Source organism: Pleurodeles waltl, chromosome 4_2, assembly GCF_031143425.1.
Source record: "Pleurodeles waltl isolate 20211129_DDA chromosome 4_2, aPleWal1.hap1.20221129, whole genome shotgun sequence".
Taxonomy (NCBI): domain Eukaryota; kingdom Metazoa; phylum Chordata; class Amphibia; order Caudata; family Salamandridae; genus Pleurodeles; species Pleurodeles waltl.
This window is the reverse complement of record NC_090443.1, coordinates 816,485,780-816,502,619: the sequence shown is the minus strand read 5'-3', so window position 1 is coordinate 816,502,619 and position 16,840 is coordinate 816,485,780. Positions and strand designations below refer to the sequence as shown.

The window sequence follows — 16,840 nt, the reverse complement described above, 5'->3', positions numbered from 1 at the left end:
ATTGCTGATTGTGTGGGGTGGGTAAGTCTGTCTAGTGTGCATGCAGTGATGATGGGTGTCCATACAGGTTTGTGACGGGTGTTCATGCATTGGTGTTGCATGCAGGGCTTGGTATTGGGATGGGTGGGTTGTGCTAGTGGGGTATATGTGAGGTGGTGGAGTGATGGGGTGAGGGTAGGGGTGGGAGTTAGTGAGGGCATGCAGATAGGGTGGGGGGGATATAGTAGTAAAGATTTGACTTACCAGAGTCCAGTCCTCCTGCTACTCCTGCCAGGCCCTCAGGATGCATGATCGCCAAGACTTGCTCCTCCCTTGTTGTTAGTTGTGGGGGAGGAGGTGGGGGTCCTCCGCCAGTCTTCTGTACTGCTATCTGGTGTTTTGATACCACAGAACGCACCTTCCCCTGTAGGTCATTCCACCTCTTCCTGATGTCATCCCTGGTTCTTGGATGCTGTCCCATGGCGTTAACCCAGTCCGCGATCCTCCACCATAGCTCCATTATCTTCCTTACAATGGTGGTCTGCTGCACCTGTGATCCAAATAGCTGTGGCTCTACCCGGATGATTTCCTCCACCATGACCCTTAGCTCCTCCTCAGAAAACCTGGGGTGTCTTTGAGATACCATGATGTGGTATGAGTGATATGTGTGAGGTGATGTGTGGGGTGCTGTGTTGTGATGTATTATGTGATGTGCGAGGATGGTGTATGAATGATGGTGTTCTGTGCTGCTGGATGAAGGTGTGCTCTTTGATTTTCTCTCTCTGCTTGTTCTAATTTGTTCATTGAAAAGGTTGTGGGTAATGTGGGTGTGTGTTTTATAATAGTGGTATGAGTGTGATGGTGTGGTGTGTATATGTGAGCCAGGTGTGTGTAGTTTGGATTGTCCAAAGTGGTGTAGTTTTGTAGGTGTGTGTGTGTATTTTGAGCGCGGCGGTGTGTACCGCCAATGGTTTACCATGGTTAAAAGTCTGCTGCGTTGATTCGTGGGTCGTGATACTGTGGCCGTGTTCCTGTTGACGTGACAGTGTAGGTTTTGCTATCGCCAGTTTATCACTGACCTTTGGTGTGGCGGACTTGTGTGGGTGTCTGTATTGTGGCGGTATTCTCTGTGTGGGTCATAATACCCATAGTGGAATACCGCCGCGGTCACGGTATGTTGGTGGCCGTCGGCATGGCAGTAAGTGGGATTTACCGCCAGGGTTGTAATGAGGGCCAGAGTGGTTCAGGATTAGCATTAATATGATTTTGCAGCTGAATTTAAACTATTTTTTCACTCATTTTACCAAAGACTTGTAGGTCTGCTGTAGGTTTCTTTAGGTGTTGGAGAATCTGCTCTGTCTTGAGGCCTTCTGTGAAGATGCCTTGAGTGAGGGAGGCATTGACAATGGTGAGTAAGGGTGACAGAGCTTTGCCAAAGAGAGCTTTAATAAAGGACGATAGTAAGACATCATCTTCATTACAAGTGGTTTTGAGGGAGTTGTGTATGATAAGCAAGAGGTAGGATTTTGAAGAATTAGGATTGTGGGATTGTACAGGAAGGGGTGGGCTTGGAGATGAAGCAGGCTTGGTACTGCATTGTCAATCTGCCTTTGAATCTTCTGTACAAGTGTCAGATAAAGACACTCATTACAATTGAGTACCTGTATTTCCCTGACTAGTTGGGGGTTGACTCTTAAACGACCTAGTCGAGGATTGAAAGAGACCAACTACAAGCATTTAGGAACACATAGCCACTTTAAAGGAAGACAGTAGGAAGTGTAAAAGAACTGTAGAGACATATCAAGTGGATAAAGGGGATATTGTAACACCAGTGCATTATATCGATAGTTGGCTATCCTGTTGTAGGTGCCAGCACCTGTTGAAATCAGTAGCTGATCATAAGGTCCAGCTATCTTTGTATGGTATGATGAAGAGAGCCCCTAAAATAACTGGCAACTTTTCATCTATTAATAAGGTACATCAACACCACAAGGCTTAACATGTTAGTCTTAATATACCTATGCAAACAGACCTGTGGAAAAAGCAACTCAGAGTCAGAGAGTTTATAGGGGATAAAAGGGCGAGTGAGTTCACATCTGAATACCAAGTATAAAGAGTTGTCTAACAATGATCATGTCTTGAGGGTGACAGAGAAGCACTCATATTCAAATTATTTTGAATTGCTGCTAAAGACAACTATATAAACTGAAAAGTTATATCATCAGTGACAATGTTAATGTCATTGATAACTGTTAATTGCGGGTGACTAATGTGAAGAGAAATAACTCACATGTATTGCATGAAAGGGTAAAACGATGTCTTTACTTAGGTGATTCAGTCTACCCTGAAACAAGCATGGTTCTACAGAGTCTCTATAAGATAGGGTAATTCATTGGTTAAGGCAGAAGGGGGGTCATTCTGACTCCCGCCGGCGGCGGTAACCGCACGCCTGGCGGGAGCCGCCGAATGACCGCACCGCGGTCAAATGACTGCGGCGGTCATTCTGAGTTTCCCGCTGGGCTGGCGGGCGACCGCCAGAAGGCCGCCCGCCCGCCCAGTGGGAAACCCCCTTCCACGAGGATGCCGGCTCCGAACACTGAAAATCTTTGTGGGGCCCTGTTAGGGGGCCCCTTCAGTGCCCATGCCATTGGCATGGGCACTGCAGGGGCCCCCAGGGGCCCCACGACACCCGTTCCCGCCAGCAAGGTTCTGGCGGTCAAAACCGCAAGAACCAGGCTGGCGGGAAGGGGGTCGAAATCCCAGGCAGCGCCGCCATGGAGGATTCCTCAGGCCAGTGGAAAACCGGCGGGAAACCGGCGGTTTCCCTTTTCTGACCGCAGCTTTACCGCCGCGGTCAGAATTGGCCTGGATGCACCGCCAGCCTGTTGGCGGTGCATCCGCGGTCCCCGGCCCTGGCGGTCTATGACCGCCAGGGTCGGAATGACCCCCAAGATGAGTTATTACTCTGTCTACAGAGATAATATTTTGAATGCCTTTAGACTAATCTCAAAGTGCTTAACAACTTATTAACGTCAATTATAGATGCCAGGTCCCAACGCAGACATTCAGATTTGGTGTTTTTGCTCAGGTCATCTTTTACAGTGGATTCCGATGATCCATAAAAACTGCCCAAATTCTGCCCATAAGTACTGTATAAAGAGTAAACTTAAAGGATGGATGATAGATTATTTTTACTATTTTCCAAGATTGACCAAAGTGGCTAACTGGCACCCTGTCAGTTGTAGCTCTATATGTTCTTGGTGTTGCCTCTTATTTTAACTTTCTCTTTAAGCCTTCTTGTATCTTACTCAACAAGGGTTCAGTAACAGCAAAAAATGCATACCTCTCAGTCCCTAAGTGCCTTGCTAACCAACTATAGGTTGAATATAGTTATAGATATGTAGGATAGACAGTTTTAGCAAAATGATTTTAATGGGAGGAAATCTCTAGTGAGTGATGTGTTCATAATGTAGTAGGCTGAAAATTATTGAGCATGAGTTACGGTTCCTTAAAGACTGATGAATCAGCCAACACATGTTTCACCCTTTAAACAGGGTGCAGGCCTCTGGCTTTTTCAAGGCAGTATTTCTGCTATTTTTCATCCTCTCAGTCAAGCAAAAACTGGGAGTAGACCTGTATTTCTTTTGTTATGGCATTTAAGGAATACCAATGGACACATTACATCTGATATGCTTACAGGATCTAATTACAAGACTAGGGGAACTTTAATAGATAATGCTGTTTTTCCATGAAACTCTAGAACATACAGAATTTTGAGGTATTAATAAAGAGACAAGTGTGACCATAATCAGAATGCTCTCTGGAATAATATTTTCCTAAACATATACTCCTCTTGATTAAGGTGCCTATTTATACACTATGATCTCTTCTAACAGGAGGTTGGTGAGATGGAGCCATTTAGATTTGGATCTTGTGATTCCAAAGTCATTGCATCCCCTTATGGTTCCCTCATCTAATTAATCCAACCAGCTAACCCGGGACAAGAGATAGTATTGTACACAGTTTCAGTTTTTTTTTGTAGAGAACTTTCATTTGCTGTTCTAAAACCATACAAGTGAGTTTTATTGTCAGACAGAAGTCCACTACTTTTACGAGAGGCCTTGGTATGACCAAGATGGTAAGATGGTATGACCACCTTAGAAACTATTGCCACCAGATGCTACCAGCCTACTAGATGTACTATCTAAATATACAAAATAAATAACACAGAAGAAAGCAGAATTTCATCATAAAAACCAGGAGAACTTACATCTTTTTCTTAAAGAGCAAAACACTCAGCAATTCTGGAATATGGTGATGTGGTAAAAGAAAATATTGGTCCTTCTATACAATAACGGTCATTTATTTTTTTATTTTTTTATTTCTTTTTTATTCTTTTTATTGAGTTTAACAAACAACAAAGTCAGCCCACCTAATAAAAATAACGAAGACATTGCCTTATATATGCCGATAACATTATCAAAGAACAGACATACAGATCAGCACGTCCAGTATCAATTGCATGGAGCACTTGACCCCTTGATCCTGTCAAACATGTCCGGTGCCACCCACCAACAGGCGTATGGGGACATTGACTACCACAAAGGCAAAGAAAAAAACTTGAAAAATATCCGTAGGGCTGTGGAACACTACCTACAACAAACAGAAAGAGAAGGAAAAGGTAAGGATAAAAAGAGACGCAGAAGCAGTGCCGACATCCATTCCAGCACATCGGTCAAGGCACACTAAGATTCAAAGCAGGATTCTAAACCACAATACACATGGCGGGGTGCAGCTCCCCATCTACAATCTCACAGGTTGGACTCTAAGAAAGAGCGTAACAGGGCCCAAATATCCCGAGGTCGGGATCCCTCAGGCATCAAATCCCAATAGTTCATTAGTTGTTCTTGGCAAAAAGAGGTATCCCGCAGCCATTCCAATCCTCGGGGGGGGGGTCGCCCACGCCCCCAGCACATTGCAACTCTACGTTTAGCCAACAACAGCAGTAGGCCTAACATCATCCTATGAACTAACGGTATCTCCACCACATGTCCAAGAAGCGTAAGTTTAGGGGTAAAGGGCAGAACCAGACCAGTCATCTCCTTAATCATATGCAGCACCTCGTTCCAGTAAGCGCGCACCTCTGCACAGCACCACGCAAGGTGTAGAAAGTCTGCATCAGTGGCACCACACCGTTCACAACAAGAATCCGCTTGCAGACCCATACCATGCAAACCAAAGGGAGTATAATACAAGCGATGCAAAAATTTGAAATGGATAAGACGCAGTCTATAATTGGGGGAGAGCACCCGCATGTGCGCGCAACATTTCCTCCACATCTCAGCAGATATATCTTCACCAATGTCCACTTCCCACCACGCCTTAGCAGTAGTTTCTGTTCCCATCTTCTCGCTTTGCAAGCAATTATATAACTTAGTGATGAGCTTGCAGGGAGACTGCACACAATACATCAACTCCAGAGCATGACACACCAATGGGGCCTCAGGGAAGCCAGGGAAGCATGCACAGAGCATCGTGTCAATGCGCAGCACATATAGCCGATGCAACGCAGTGTCTCATCCATCCCCCAGCGCTATCTCCGAAGCGATAAACCACCCCTCCCCACAAATTAGTCTCCCAAAGCAGTTAAGTTCGAATCACAGAGAAATTCACGTAGTCGGACGTCCCAATACATCCCCTCATCCACGACATCAAGTACCGACATCGAAGGGGCGAATGGCTCGCGTACACCAGCCCGGCGCAACAAGGCAGCCCAAGCCTGGGCCGTACAGGCCACCGTATCCATTCTGTGCGGCCTAGGACGAGACAGGTTCCTGATCACCCGCAACAATCCGTCCGGCCACACCGCATCACTCTCTGGTGCAAGATGCGGTAAATATCGAATGGGACATATCCAGAAATGTGCAAAGTGAGACTGTGCACAGTGATAGTAAAGCTCCAAATCCGGAGCAGCAAGGCCACCCAATTCAAACAGGAGCGTCAACTTCTAACAAGAGATTCTGGGCTGCCCGCACTCCCAAGCCAACCATATCAATGCAGAGTGGAGTCTTTGCAAAAAACTAGCAGTAAGGATAAGAGGTAAATTCACAAACAAGTATAGAAATTTGGGAAGCACCACCATTTTAGCGATCGCGATACGTCCATGTCTCCACCCTGTCTTCCGGCCACGCTATTGCCTTACCATAGTTTTCCGACCAGAGTGTCTCTACCTCTCCACTTAGCTAAATGCCCAGGTAATGCACCGGGCCATCAGCCCATCCAATAGGATACCTGGAGGAAGAGCACGGGGTTTCTGCAGAAAGGGGCATCACCACTGACTTGGACCAGTTAATCGTAATCCCAGAGAAAGCACCAAATCGCACTATCGCATCCAGCAGGACATAAAAAGATGATACCGCGGCTCGCGAACATACAATGCAATATCATCCGCGTACATGGAGATTAATATAGGGTGCTGGCGAAATGCCAGTCCTTGGTGGGTATGGTGCTGTCTCAGACACGCCGCAAGTGGCTCCATAGCAATTGCGAAAAGCAGCGGAGATAAAGGGCAACCCTGTCGAGTCCCCCGAGCTACCCGAAAGGAGCCAGAAACAATCCCATTTACTCGCAGCCTAGCAATAGGCTCCGAATACAGTAAGCGGATCAGTTGCACAAACCTAGCGCTCATTCCTACTCTGGCTAGTAACTCAAACATATACTTCTACGCCAGAGAATCAAAAGCCTTAGTAGCGTCTAAAAACACTGCTGCTGCATCATCCTCAGCCTCAATCGTACTTTCAACAGCAAAGTACGTACGTAGATTATATGACATAGACCGGTCCAGGACAAAACCAGACTGATCCGGTAACATTAGCTTCGGAAGCAAAGGCTGCAATCGTGCCACTATCATCTTGGCTAAGATTTTGTTATCTATATTAATCATAGAGAGTGGGCGATACGAGTCCCAGCTGCACGGATCCTTGCCAGGCTTTAGAACTGTGACAATCAAGGCCTCACGCAGGGAAGCGTGGAGAACCCCAGTCTCCATAGACTCTGCGTAGACCTCCGAAAGGTGAGACGCTAGGATATCCGCTTATTCTTTATAAAAGGACGGAGTGAGACCGTCCAGGCCAGGAGTCTTATCCACTGGCAGACTACGAGTCGCCAGTTTAACATCTTCCACAGAGAAGGGGACATCAAGATAGGACCTATGCGAGTCATCAAACCAGAGCAAGCTAATCTCGGAGTAGTAGTCCTGTGCCGCTTCAACGTCCAGACCAGGAGGCTCCGCGTACAATTCTGCAAAGAAATCAGTAAAGATATGCATGACACCATCCGTTCCCACCACCCGATCACCCAACGCGCTGTTCAGTTTGACATTATACTTATTAGCCCATGGCTTACGCACCATACTCGCAAGTGTATGTCCCGCCCTCTCACCCTCCCCGTATCTCCTTGCCTTGGCATGTTTCCCCAAGAAGCAGATTTCGCGCAGAGGGGCCTCCTCATATTATGACACAGTGCTTCTCAAAGCTGCTAGCGTGTCCCCAGACCAGTCAACAACCAGGCGCCCTTCCAGTTCTACTATCTGCGCCTCCAGGTCAGCCAAATCCCACCGCAGGGTCTTCAACACGCCATGCTGTCTAGAGAGGCATATCCCACAAATTACCACCTTAAATGCCTCCTACAGGGTACCAGCAGAACTCACCGACCCACAATTCTCAGCAAAATAGTGAATAATGGCCTCACGAACTTCCTCCCAAAACTCCTGATCTCGCAATGCCCCATGCGGCAAACGCCATGCATATGCACGCCCAGGCCCTCCAGGCACTGCCAGCACTAGCTTGACCGGCGAATGATCCAACAGGGTACACGCCATGTGCTCAACCGACGGTGTCCAGAGCTCCACATCCCTCATGCCCAACCAACGATCAATGTGGGACCAGCTATTATGAGCATAATTAACAAAGGTGCCCTCTCTGGCAGCCCCATGTTTTGCCCGCCATATATCAACCAGGGCACGCTCAGTCATTACAGATGACAGGGCTATAGCAGCTGCGACGTGCTGCACCCTAGCCAGGATTTTGTGGTCCACCCCAGGGTCCAGAATCACGTTAAAATTCCCTCCCCAGATCAAACTGCTGCTCCCCAGCGACTCAATCAGCCGACACACTTCTCGGAAAAATTCAGGGTCATCAATATTAGGACATAAATAGAAACAAGCCTGCAAGCTCTGTCTAATAACGTGCCGCTCATCATGACATATCAGCCATTGGGGTCCACTATTACTCTCTGAGTGCGCCACTGAAGCCCCTTCCGCAGCAGGATTACAACCCCTCTCGCATAGCGTGAGAACACCGCTCCGTGACACTCTCCAATCCAGCCAGCCTTCAACCAATTCTGAGTTGTCGCCACTAAGTGAGTATCCTGCAACATGCATATATCAATCTCCTTTTGCTTCACATAAGCAGACAGTAGCCGCACCTTGCGCCCTTCATTCAGACTGTGCATATTCCAAGTAAGACAGCGCACCGGTGTCACATCTCCAGTCACCATTGCATCCTCCAATCAAATATACCGCCCAAACACAGCATCTCATTACAATCGCCTACCACATATATGCAAAAGAGAAAAGTGAGAGAAAAAAGAAAAACAAAAGTAAACCAGAACCAGAGCACTCCCTCCCACGCAGACCCCCCAATCGGGTCAGAGCAAAAATCCCACCCCCTCCAAAACTGTAACCCCAAACACAGCAGGTGACATATCAAAATAACTCATCCAAGGGGCGCGAGCCAGGCCATCCATCCCACCTTCCATACAAGACAGGGGGGGGGCAAAAAGCCCTTGGACAAACCATACATCAGAGCAGCCGATAGGAACAATCAACATAGTAACAGGAACAGGGAGCCCCCATACGGTCACCAGAGAGAGAACCTCAACCATCACCACCCCACGATTTTAGTCATTATCACTTAGTGCATCTCTCTCAAATCCAGAGGCCTCCGGATCTCCCAATGCCTTTTTTTTCGGAACTGTTTTGGCAAACATAGCCGCCAATTTTGGGTCTGTGAAGAAATGCAGTTTGCCCCATGTTGCACTCTCAGCTTCGCAGTGTAAATAAGAGAATATCTAGCATCTGTCTGGCTCAGAGTGCGTTTAATCGGCAAAAAGGCTCTGCGCACAGCCTGTACTCCTGGGGTGTAATCAGGAAATATACTCAATTCGGTGTTTTTGTAAATCACATGTTGCCGCTCCCTCACCAGCCTGAGAACAGTATCCCTGTCATGGTAATTCAACAGTTGAACAATAATAGGCCATGGTGGCATACCAGGCGGATGCCGAGGACCCAACGATCTGTGAGCTCTCTCTACCACTAGCAGCCGGAAAAGTTCACCAGGAAAAAGGTCAGACAGCATGGATTCCACAAAATCTTCCATCCTTCCCATAGCCGTGGACTCCGGAAGACCGGCTATGCGAATGTTATTACGGCACGACCACGCATCCAAATCCTCATTTTTATTACGGATCACCTTCAATACGCGCTCCATATGCAGCAGTTGTTCCCCATCGCCGCATGGCTGATCCTCCAACTCCGACGTGTACGCCTCCAGATGATCAAAGCGGGAATCATGATCATCCACCCTAGCCTTAATCCGGTCCAGTTGCTCTGTCAAGTGATCAAGCTTAGCATCAATGCCAGCGAGGCTGTTCTTGACCGAAGCATCTGGGGCCTCCTCCTCCGCAGACATCTCCTCCAAATGGAAGCAAGACACTCCACCCTTCTTCCTACTCCCATCGAATGTGAGCTTCGCCTGTCTCTGCTCTGCCTTGCCCATCTTCGCCACTATGAGGTCCAGCAACTAGGGACTCCTGCTGCAGTCGACCCAAGGAGCCTGCAGAATTTATGAAAGCCATACAGCCAAGGAGCGTTGATGGCTCCCCCAATGCAGCAGCACAGTTCAGCACCACCAGAGGAATGGGTAGCACACCGGCCCCAGACACAGTCACTCCAACAGCCCCGGCTGGCCATCAGGGAGCCCCAGCTCGCAAGGCCAGTCCAGCAGGCCAACTCCCTTCCACGGACTCCGCACCACAGCAGCCGCACGCCGCTGACCTCGATGCAGCCCGAAAGATAGGGTTCCAGCGTCCAGACCCAATTCAAGCTGCTCCCCCAGCACACCAAATGGCCCGTGAGGGAGCCTAGATCACCACCTGCTCACCGCAGCAGCCACCACCAATTCACTGCCTCAAGCGGCAGAGTTCTGCGTTATCAGCGCTCCAAGCCCTTCCGGCGTCCAGATTCACCAGGATCGGGGCACCCACCGTCTCACCACGCAGCCAGGCCTGTCTCCAGAGGTAGGGAAGGAACCCTGTACCTAAGGCCCGAGCCGCACTCATGTCACGAGCCGCCCCAACTGCTGCTGGCCAGTACACACTAGCCTCCCACCGACAGCTGAGGTCAGGAGCGCTGGCACAGGGTCGCAGTGCAGGCCCCGCTCCCCTCGAGGCCGTGGTCAGACCCAACCGCCGATCCAACCTCAAGAGGCGAGCCCACCGCTCACCTCCCTCTGTGTTCCGCCACTCCAGCAACCAGTACTGTCACTCCAGCGGGCCCACCAGGGAGAACAGCACAGCCCCCGGCACGGCGCGATCCGCAAGGCTGCAGGCCTTGACTCGCCGCAGGCTCCAGTGAGGCTCCTGCGTCACCGGGCCCACCTCCTCCCAGCCAGGCGCATCCGGAACAGCCGCCGCCCAAGCGGCTTGCCGATCACAGATACAGTGTCAGGGAGGCTTCCCTACAAAATATGCCCAAGAAAAGGGCCACTCTGCAGGATAATTTCAAAATCAGGCCCCCAGCTCAGCAGAGCCTCACAGAGTGACGGCCATCTTGCTGGTGGGCCTAGCCATGCCCAATAACAGTCATTTCTGAAGTAAAGTGGTTTGATCATTTTTGATCACTCCATACATCCACAAGGCCAACTACCATAAGTCTTTCACCATAAAAAAAAGTATCTTGCTGAAAACAACTTATTTCTCTAGATGAGGTTTTACTAGGTCTAACAAAGGTAAAATGCAGCAATACTCCAGGCCCACATCAGTCATAAGCAGAAATTGCAAGCAAATGGTAGAAAGTGGGACTTATGTTTATTCTTTGGATTTCAAACACTGTTGTGGCAAAAGTCAAATTATGATTGTTTAAAAATCAACTATTATTGGCCTAATATATGGAAAATGATAGTGGCAGCCCCAGGAGACTACTCCTCATCTCACTGCTAGAGGTAGTAGGAAACAGAACTTGTTCTGAACAGGTACGGGAACTGTCTTTCTCCATCTAAAATGCTGTATGATTTCCAGGCCAGTTTCTTTAAAGATAATAGTAGAGTTGATAAAGCATTTTTTTGTAGGCCCGGGCATAATTTTAATTACACTGGTGTAATCAGAGAACTTTTGTTAATTCCATGTTACTCTTTGATGGGGAATTCCCAATAACAATGTGGTTATGTTTGGGTGCATCATTAAGAGTAATTTGAGAGGAGAACAATCCTTCCACGAGGGCACATTTAGAGACAGCTAGATATTTGAATTCCTCTGCATTAAGTGCTATTTCTTAACGCAAAATGCATACTTGTCTATTTTGGATGCAAAGATGCATTTTGCACAATGAAAATAGTGGTAAATGCTGGGAGTAAGTTGGGGGAAATTGTACCCCATCTGGACTTTGAACGCTATTTTATTAGATCAAACTGCCTTCTAGCATGATGCAAGGGAGCAGTTTTTTATGAGAAAATAGTGCTAAATGCCGGGGGCAAGTTGGGTGAAAATTCTACCCCAAAGGCACATTTAGTGAGCACGAACGGTTGCTCGCTTTTGCTATTCATGTTCGGTTCCATTTAATACTACCTCTTAGCGCAAAATGCATTCTTGCTCTGATTTTGGATGTGAGGGGGCATTTTTGAGTTAAGAAATAGGGCTAAATGCAGAATTACTCTTCTTGTGTAATTATGCATAACCTTGCTGAATTTTAGGTAACTCTACGTGATTACGCTACACCGAATTATGCTAGTTATGCCCACCCCTATTTTGTGAATCATTATGAAATATGTCTACCTCAAAAAAGTACCAATATTTTGCTTTAATCGAAACAGTACGTTGATGAGGCTCACATAAAACTGTTGTTTGAGACATTGACAGAACATAGTGCTTGTGAAGGCCTAATGAAAATAATAAAACTGGTGCATTAGAATACACGGCCATAATCCATGTTGGCCCTGAATCTGAACTAAAAGAGGAAACCTCCATTCAAAAAGGAGCAAGACTGGATGCTGGATAAAATTGGTTATTAATAGTTTAAACAACCAATGAAAGGAAATGGGGAGAAACTTCACCTTATTGGGAGGCATTTGAAAGATTCTCTTACTCCTTTATGGAGATGATGGAGTTATATGTGCCTTCATTGAAAATAGTTTGGTCGCAACCCTAATTAAATTTGAGAACTTCTGAAGAAAGTGTTGTGGTTAATTAATATTATGGAAGCAAAATTGCTGATGGTTGGTTTATGTACACATCACAGGAGCTACCTGACACTAAAGGCATAAAACTTGAACGGATTACTGTCATCACTTATCTGTGAATCAGTATTAGGAATTCAGTGATATGGACAGCGAAATCGGTAGTTCAAGAAATGGTTCAGCTTCCTTTATATTAGGTCTCATGCTACCTACTAGGACTTTTATGTTAGGTCTCAAGCTACTTAATACTTAATAGGAAATGTATTGCTTACACTGTTACAAAAGCATTAAACGTTTGTAATGTGAATTTTGTTTGACAAATAATTTGAATGACCGAAGTTATGCTGGGTTTGTCAATTTGACAGGCGGAGTTGTAAACCACTGTTTAAAGCAGCTGCTCTGTCATTGCTAACCCAGCTCATTCAGTACAACCTGGGGTAGTCATACAGAGCGTTTTACAGTGCTGTGTCCTTTGTTGTATTGGGCCTGAAGTAGGCCTAACTGTTATGGTCTAAGATACAGTGATACAATAAGAGAACTACTGTATAGTGAGGTCAGCCCACCATCCCCTATTGTTTAGCCATACTGGGGACCTCTGATATTTTTTTGGGAGTGTCACATCTTTGACACACACCAGACAATTTTCAAATTCAGATGGACGTAGAGTGACTGCAGCATTTTAGGATCCGGTCGAGGTGGCTAATGTTGAACTAAGCTTCAGTTAAAAAACCACATGCTTATAGAATGTTCACATTGATTCCAGATCAGGAACAGGGACAGTATTACACTCTGCATTTCTAACATGTTTCGTTCATTTCGGACTAGGAGTACTTTACAGATGGGCATTCACTGTGAGGTGGCATCACAGGAGTGAGTTCTTAGGGCTGTGCCCCAGTACTGATGACAAGAGAGAACACACCGTTTTTGCTGTTCTGTCCTTTAAACAGGCATTCCAGATTGAATGGGATCTCCCTATATTTAGGAAGTAAGATATTAGGAGACCCCTTGAAGCAGTTAACCTATGTTTCACTATTGCTATTCCAGTGGTGTCATTTGTGGTTGTGAAATTTATTGATTTTGTATGTAAGACTCTAAGGGCCAAATGTATCATGATATGTTGCATTTACAAATGGTGCGAATTGCAAGATTCCACCATTTGTGAATGCAAAATCGCCTTTCACGCTGTATGAAAGGCATTGGAGTGCAAATTTAGGGAATCACAATTCATAGCGATTCTTAAAATTGTGACTCTGAATAGGGAAGAGCAAATTGTGATTCCCTACATAGGAAATCACAAGTAGGGAATTCCTATTTGCGATTTCGAATACACATGTATCATGCATTTCCTAAATGCGAACTGGGCATTTAGGAAATGCAAATACCACCTAATCCAAGTTGGTGGTAACCATGTGCAATTTTCACAATGCATTCAAAATGCATTTTTAAAAGTGTCATGTAGCGCACACATCCCCTTAGGACATATGTGGGCTTTACATGCGCACAATTAATTTTGGGGAGGGTGCATCGAAGGGGGCCTTAGCTCCCCAGCACCCTTGGATTTGCATTACCTAAATTGCGAATTCCTAAATGGAATTAACAAATTAGGAAATGCAAAACCATTCGCACCCATAGGGACGAATGGAGTCCCATTCCCTAATAGCGATTCCCTAATTGCGATTGATAATTTTAAGAAATCGCTATTAGGGATTCGCTATTTACTTACATACCATTTTGCATTACTCAAATAGCGATTTCTTTAAATTAACTATTTAGGATATAGGAAATGCAAATCAGTACTTTGATACACCTGACCCTAGATTTTTACTAGGCCACTGTGTGAGAGTAAAGAATGCATTTTTAATTGTTACAGAAATTGAGAATAATGAACATGTCCCCTAAGTGTGGGTTTGGGAGTTTATTAAGTGAAGAAGGCATGTAACCTGTGGAAGTCAAATTTTTGACTGTGTACATTACAATAAAATAGAATGTGTTTTTAAGGATAATGTTAATGGCAAAATAAAACATGGCTTAGAATGATAATAAAAATATTGCAAATACTATATGAAACATAAGTGAGTGAAAACGACAGCTGACTCTTTTTTGTACTAAGGTGCATCATCAGTGGTGCCAAATTGTGAAACATATCCACTGTATCCACATCTTTCAATAAATCTGTCAGTAATGTAGGTCAAAGTGTGTCCAGTTAGTTTTCATCCTAACTAAGAGCCTCATTACCAGCCTGGCGCTGGCGGTCGGATGGCCCAACTGTGGCAGAACAAGTGCCACATTACAAACCTGGAGGGCAGACCCACCAGTGGATCACCATCCATACCAGGAACATGGTTCCTGATGTGGTGACAGTGGTCGGAGTTGTACTCGTCCAGGGTGACTCTGAACTCGGCACCACCTGGCGGTTTACAACTCAGCTTTCTGCAAGCCTTTCCATGGCGGGAACCCTACCATGGAAAGGCTGGTGGGAAGCCAGTGCGGGGGGCTACGGAGGGGCAGTTCAGGGCCTCCCCTGCCTGGCACCATTGGCCTTGGCTCCCTTAAAGAAGCTGAGGCCAATATCGTAGCACTGTTCCCACCGGTCAGCCAGGTGGGAACACGTAATACAATGTTGCTACTGGTCAGCCCAGCTGGAACATTGTAATTCACTCAGGGGGACACCACAGGTATGACAGTGGCGTCCACCTGTGAGGCCCTAAGTCATACATAAGATCAAATGTCACCAAGTAGTTCAAATTGTTAAATAAATTTAGTTGACTTTTGCGTGTGCTGGTATACAATGGGGATGAGATGTGGCCTAAAATACATGAGCATCCATGTAAACTGGCTCCGAAAATTAGAGGTAGAAAATAAAATAGGGCTACAGGTAAATACTGTGTACTTAAAAAATAATTAGTCCAGCTAAATTCTTAGTATAGCTCTGCACTTAAAAATTACAGAGGGCATTTTACAGAAGTGACAGCTAGAAAAAAATAATACTTGTATATAAAGTTGTATTAGTTTCTTCAAAATGAACATATCCATTAATGATGTACATTTACTAATTCATGATTCTTTACTTTTAGGCTACTGGACAGCCGTATGAGCAATATGCGAAGATGATTTTCATGGAGCTAAATGATGCCTGGTCCGAATTTGAGAGCCAAGGTCAAAAGCCTTTGTATTTATGAACTATATCCTTGAACACTGGCATTATTCAATATGGATCTGCTTTTAAAGTTTGTTTAATTGTAGAATATTGAGGATTCTGCTAATGAAGACCAATTCAGATTAGATGTACAGTATCTAGCAACATGTATCAAATTATATGATGATCTGAAACTCTCATCACAAGGAACCCGGCTGGGGAGTTTCAGTGTGCCCACTGTTTTCTTTCATAATAATAACATGGCGAAGAAATTAAAGAAGCTGATCCTGGTTGTAAAGCAGTGGAAGTTATGAGATTTGCATACTATGATCAAAGTAGGCCAGGTAATAATAGGTGGAGCTGAGCAAATGTTAAAGGGAACACTACTTACTGTATCTTGTGATTTGGAGAGGGGTATACTTTTGAAACTTAGTACATAAAAGAAATACTGTGTGAAAGAGAACAATTGATCAAGTTATTATAAGAACTGCATTTTGCACTTTCAGTTTTGATCAAGAAATAAAGCTTCTCGAACAAACAGGGCCACTATGTGACACTTATACCTATTGAAGATATTATTTAATCAGCCGATCAGCAAATAAAATTGAGAATGTAGATGTCACTTTAGGATAATTCATGAAATGCTTGATTGCCAATTTTAAAAGAGACTTGTTACAGTTTTATTTCGCTTACAGTTAAGAACAAAAGACATTCATTTCCGATGTGAAGCTTGTTCAGAACTAATGGTATCAAGGAACCTATGATCTCATTCTGCTTTGAAATAAAAAACACAAGAGGATAATTTGTATTCTTTGGATATAATATATGAATTGATCAATTCCAACTTAAAATTTTAAAATGGTATGAACAGCACATTGCATTTAGCTGTACATCAATATTAAATTAGCATCTGTCATACTGGTACTAAAATAAGTAGCTATTTTAACAGTTTGGCAAATGCTGTTTTAATGCTGCCACCCTATATTGTTGAGACAGTAGAACACTTAATCAGTGGTCATACATTTCCTGATTAGAACTTCAACAATAAATTGATTGCCATACAGTCAGGGAACAACTCTAAAAGGCAGCAAGTATAGTTCAGTATGTTATAATCAGGGGATGTTTAGATTTGAATAATGCTTTATTAATAGTCCATACACATGAAATTATACATTTAGTCTATATCTTTAGCCTAGAATAGCTCAATGTGTGTAGC

The 16,840-nt window shown here is 45.1% G+C and overlaps 1 protein-coding gene across 8 annotated transcripts in view; it reads left to right on the top strand.

The window, feature by feature from the left end:
• DNAJC6 (DnaJ heat shock protein family (Hsp40) member C6) overlaps window positions 1–16,426 on the top strand; it is a 482,733-nt gene extending 466,307 nt beyond the window's left edge. For all 8 annotated transcript variants that reach the window (XM_069232500.1, XM_069232501.1, XM_069232498.1 and 5 more), the window contains one exon: window positions 15,563–16,426. In XM_069232500.1, coding sequence (XP_069088601.1) covers window positions 15,563–15,667 — 105 coding nt within the window. In that variant the 3' untranslated portion in view covers window positions 15,668–16,426. The remainder of the gene's footprint in view (window positions 1–15,562) is intronic.
• Window positions 16,427–16,840: the final 414 nt, after the last annotated feature.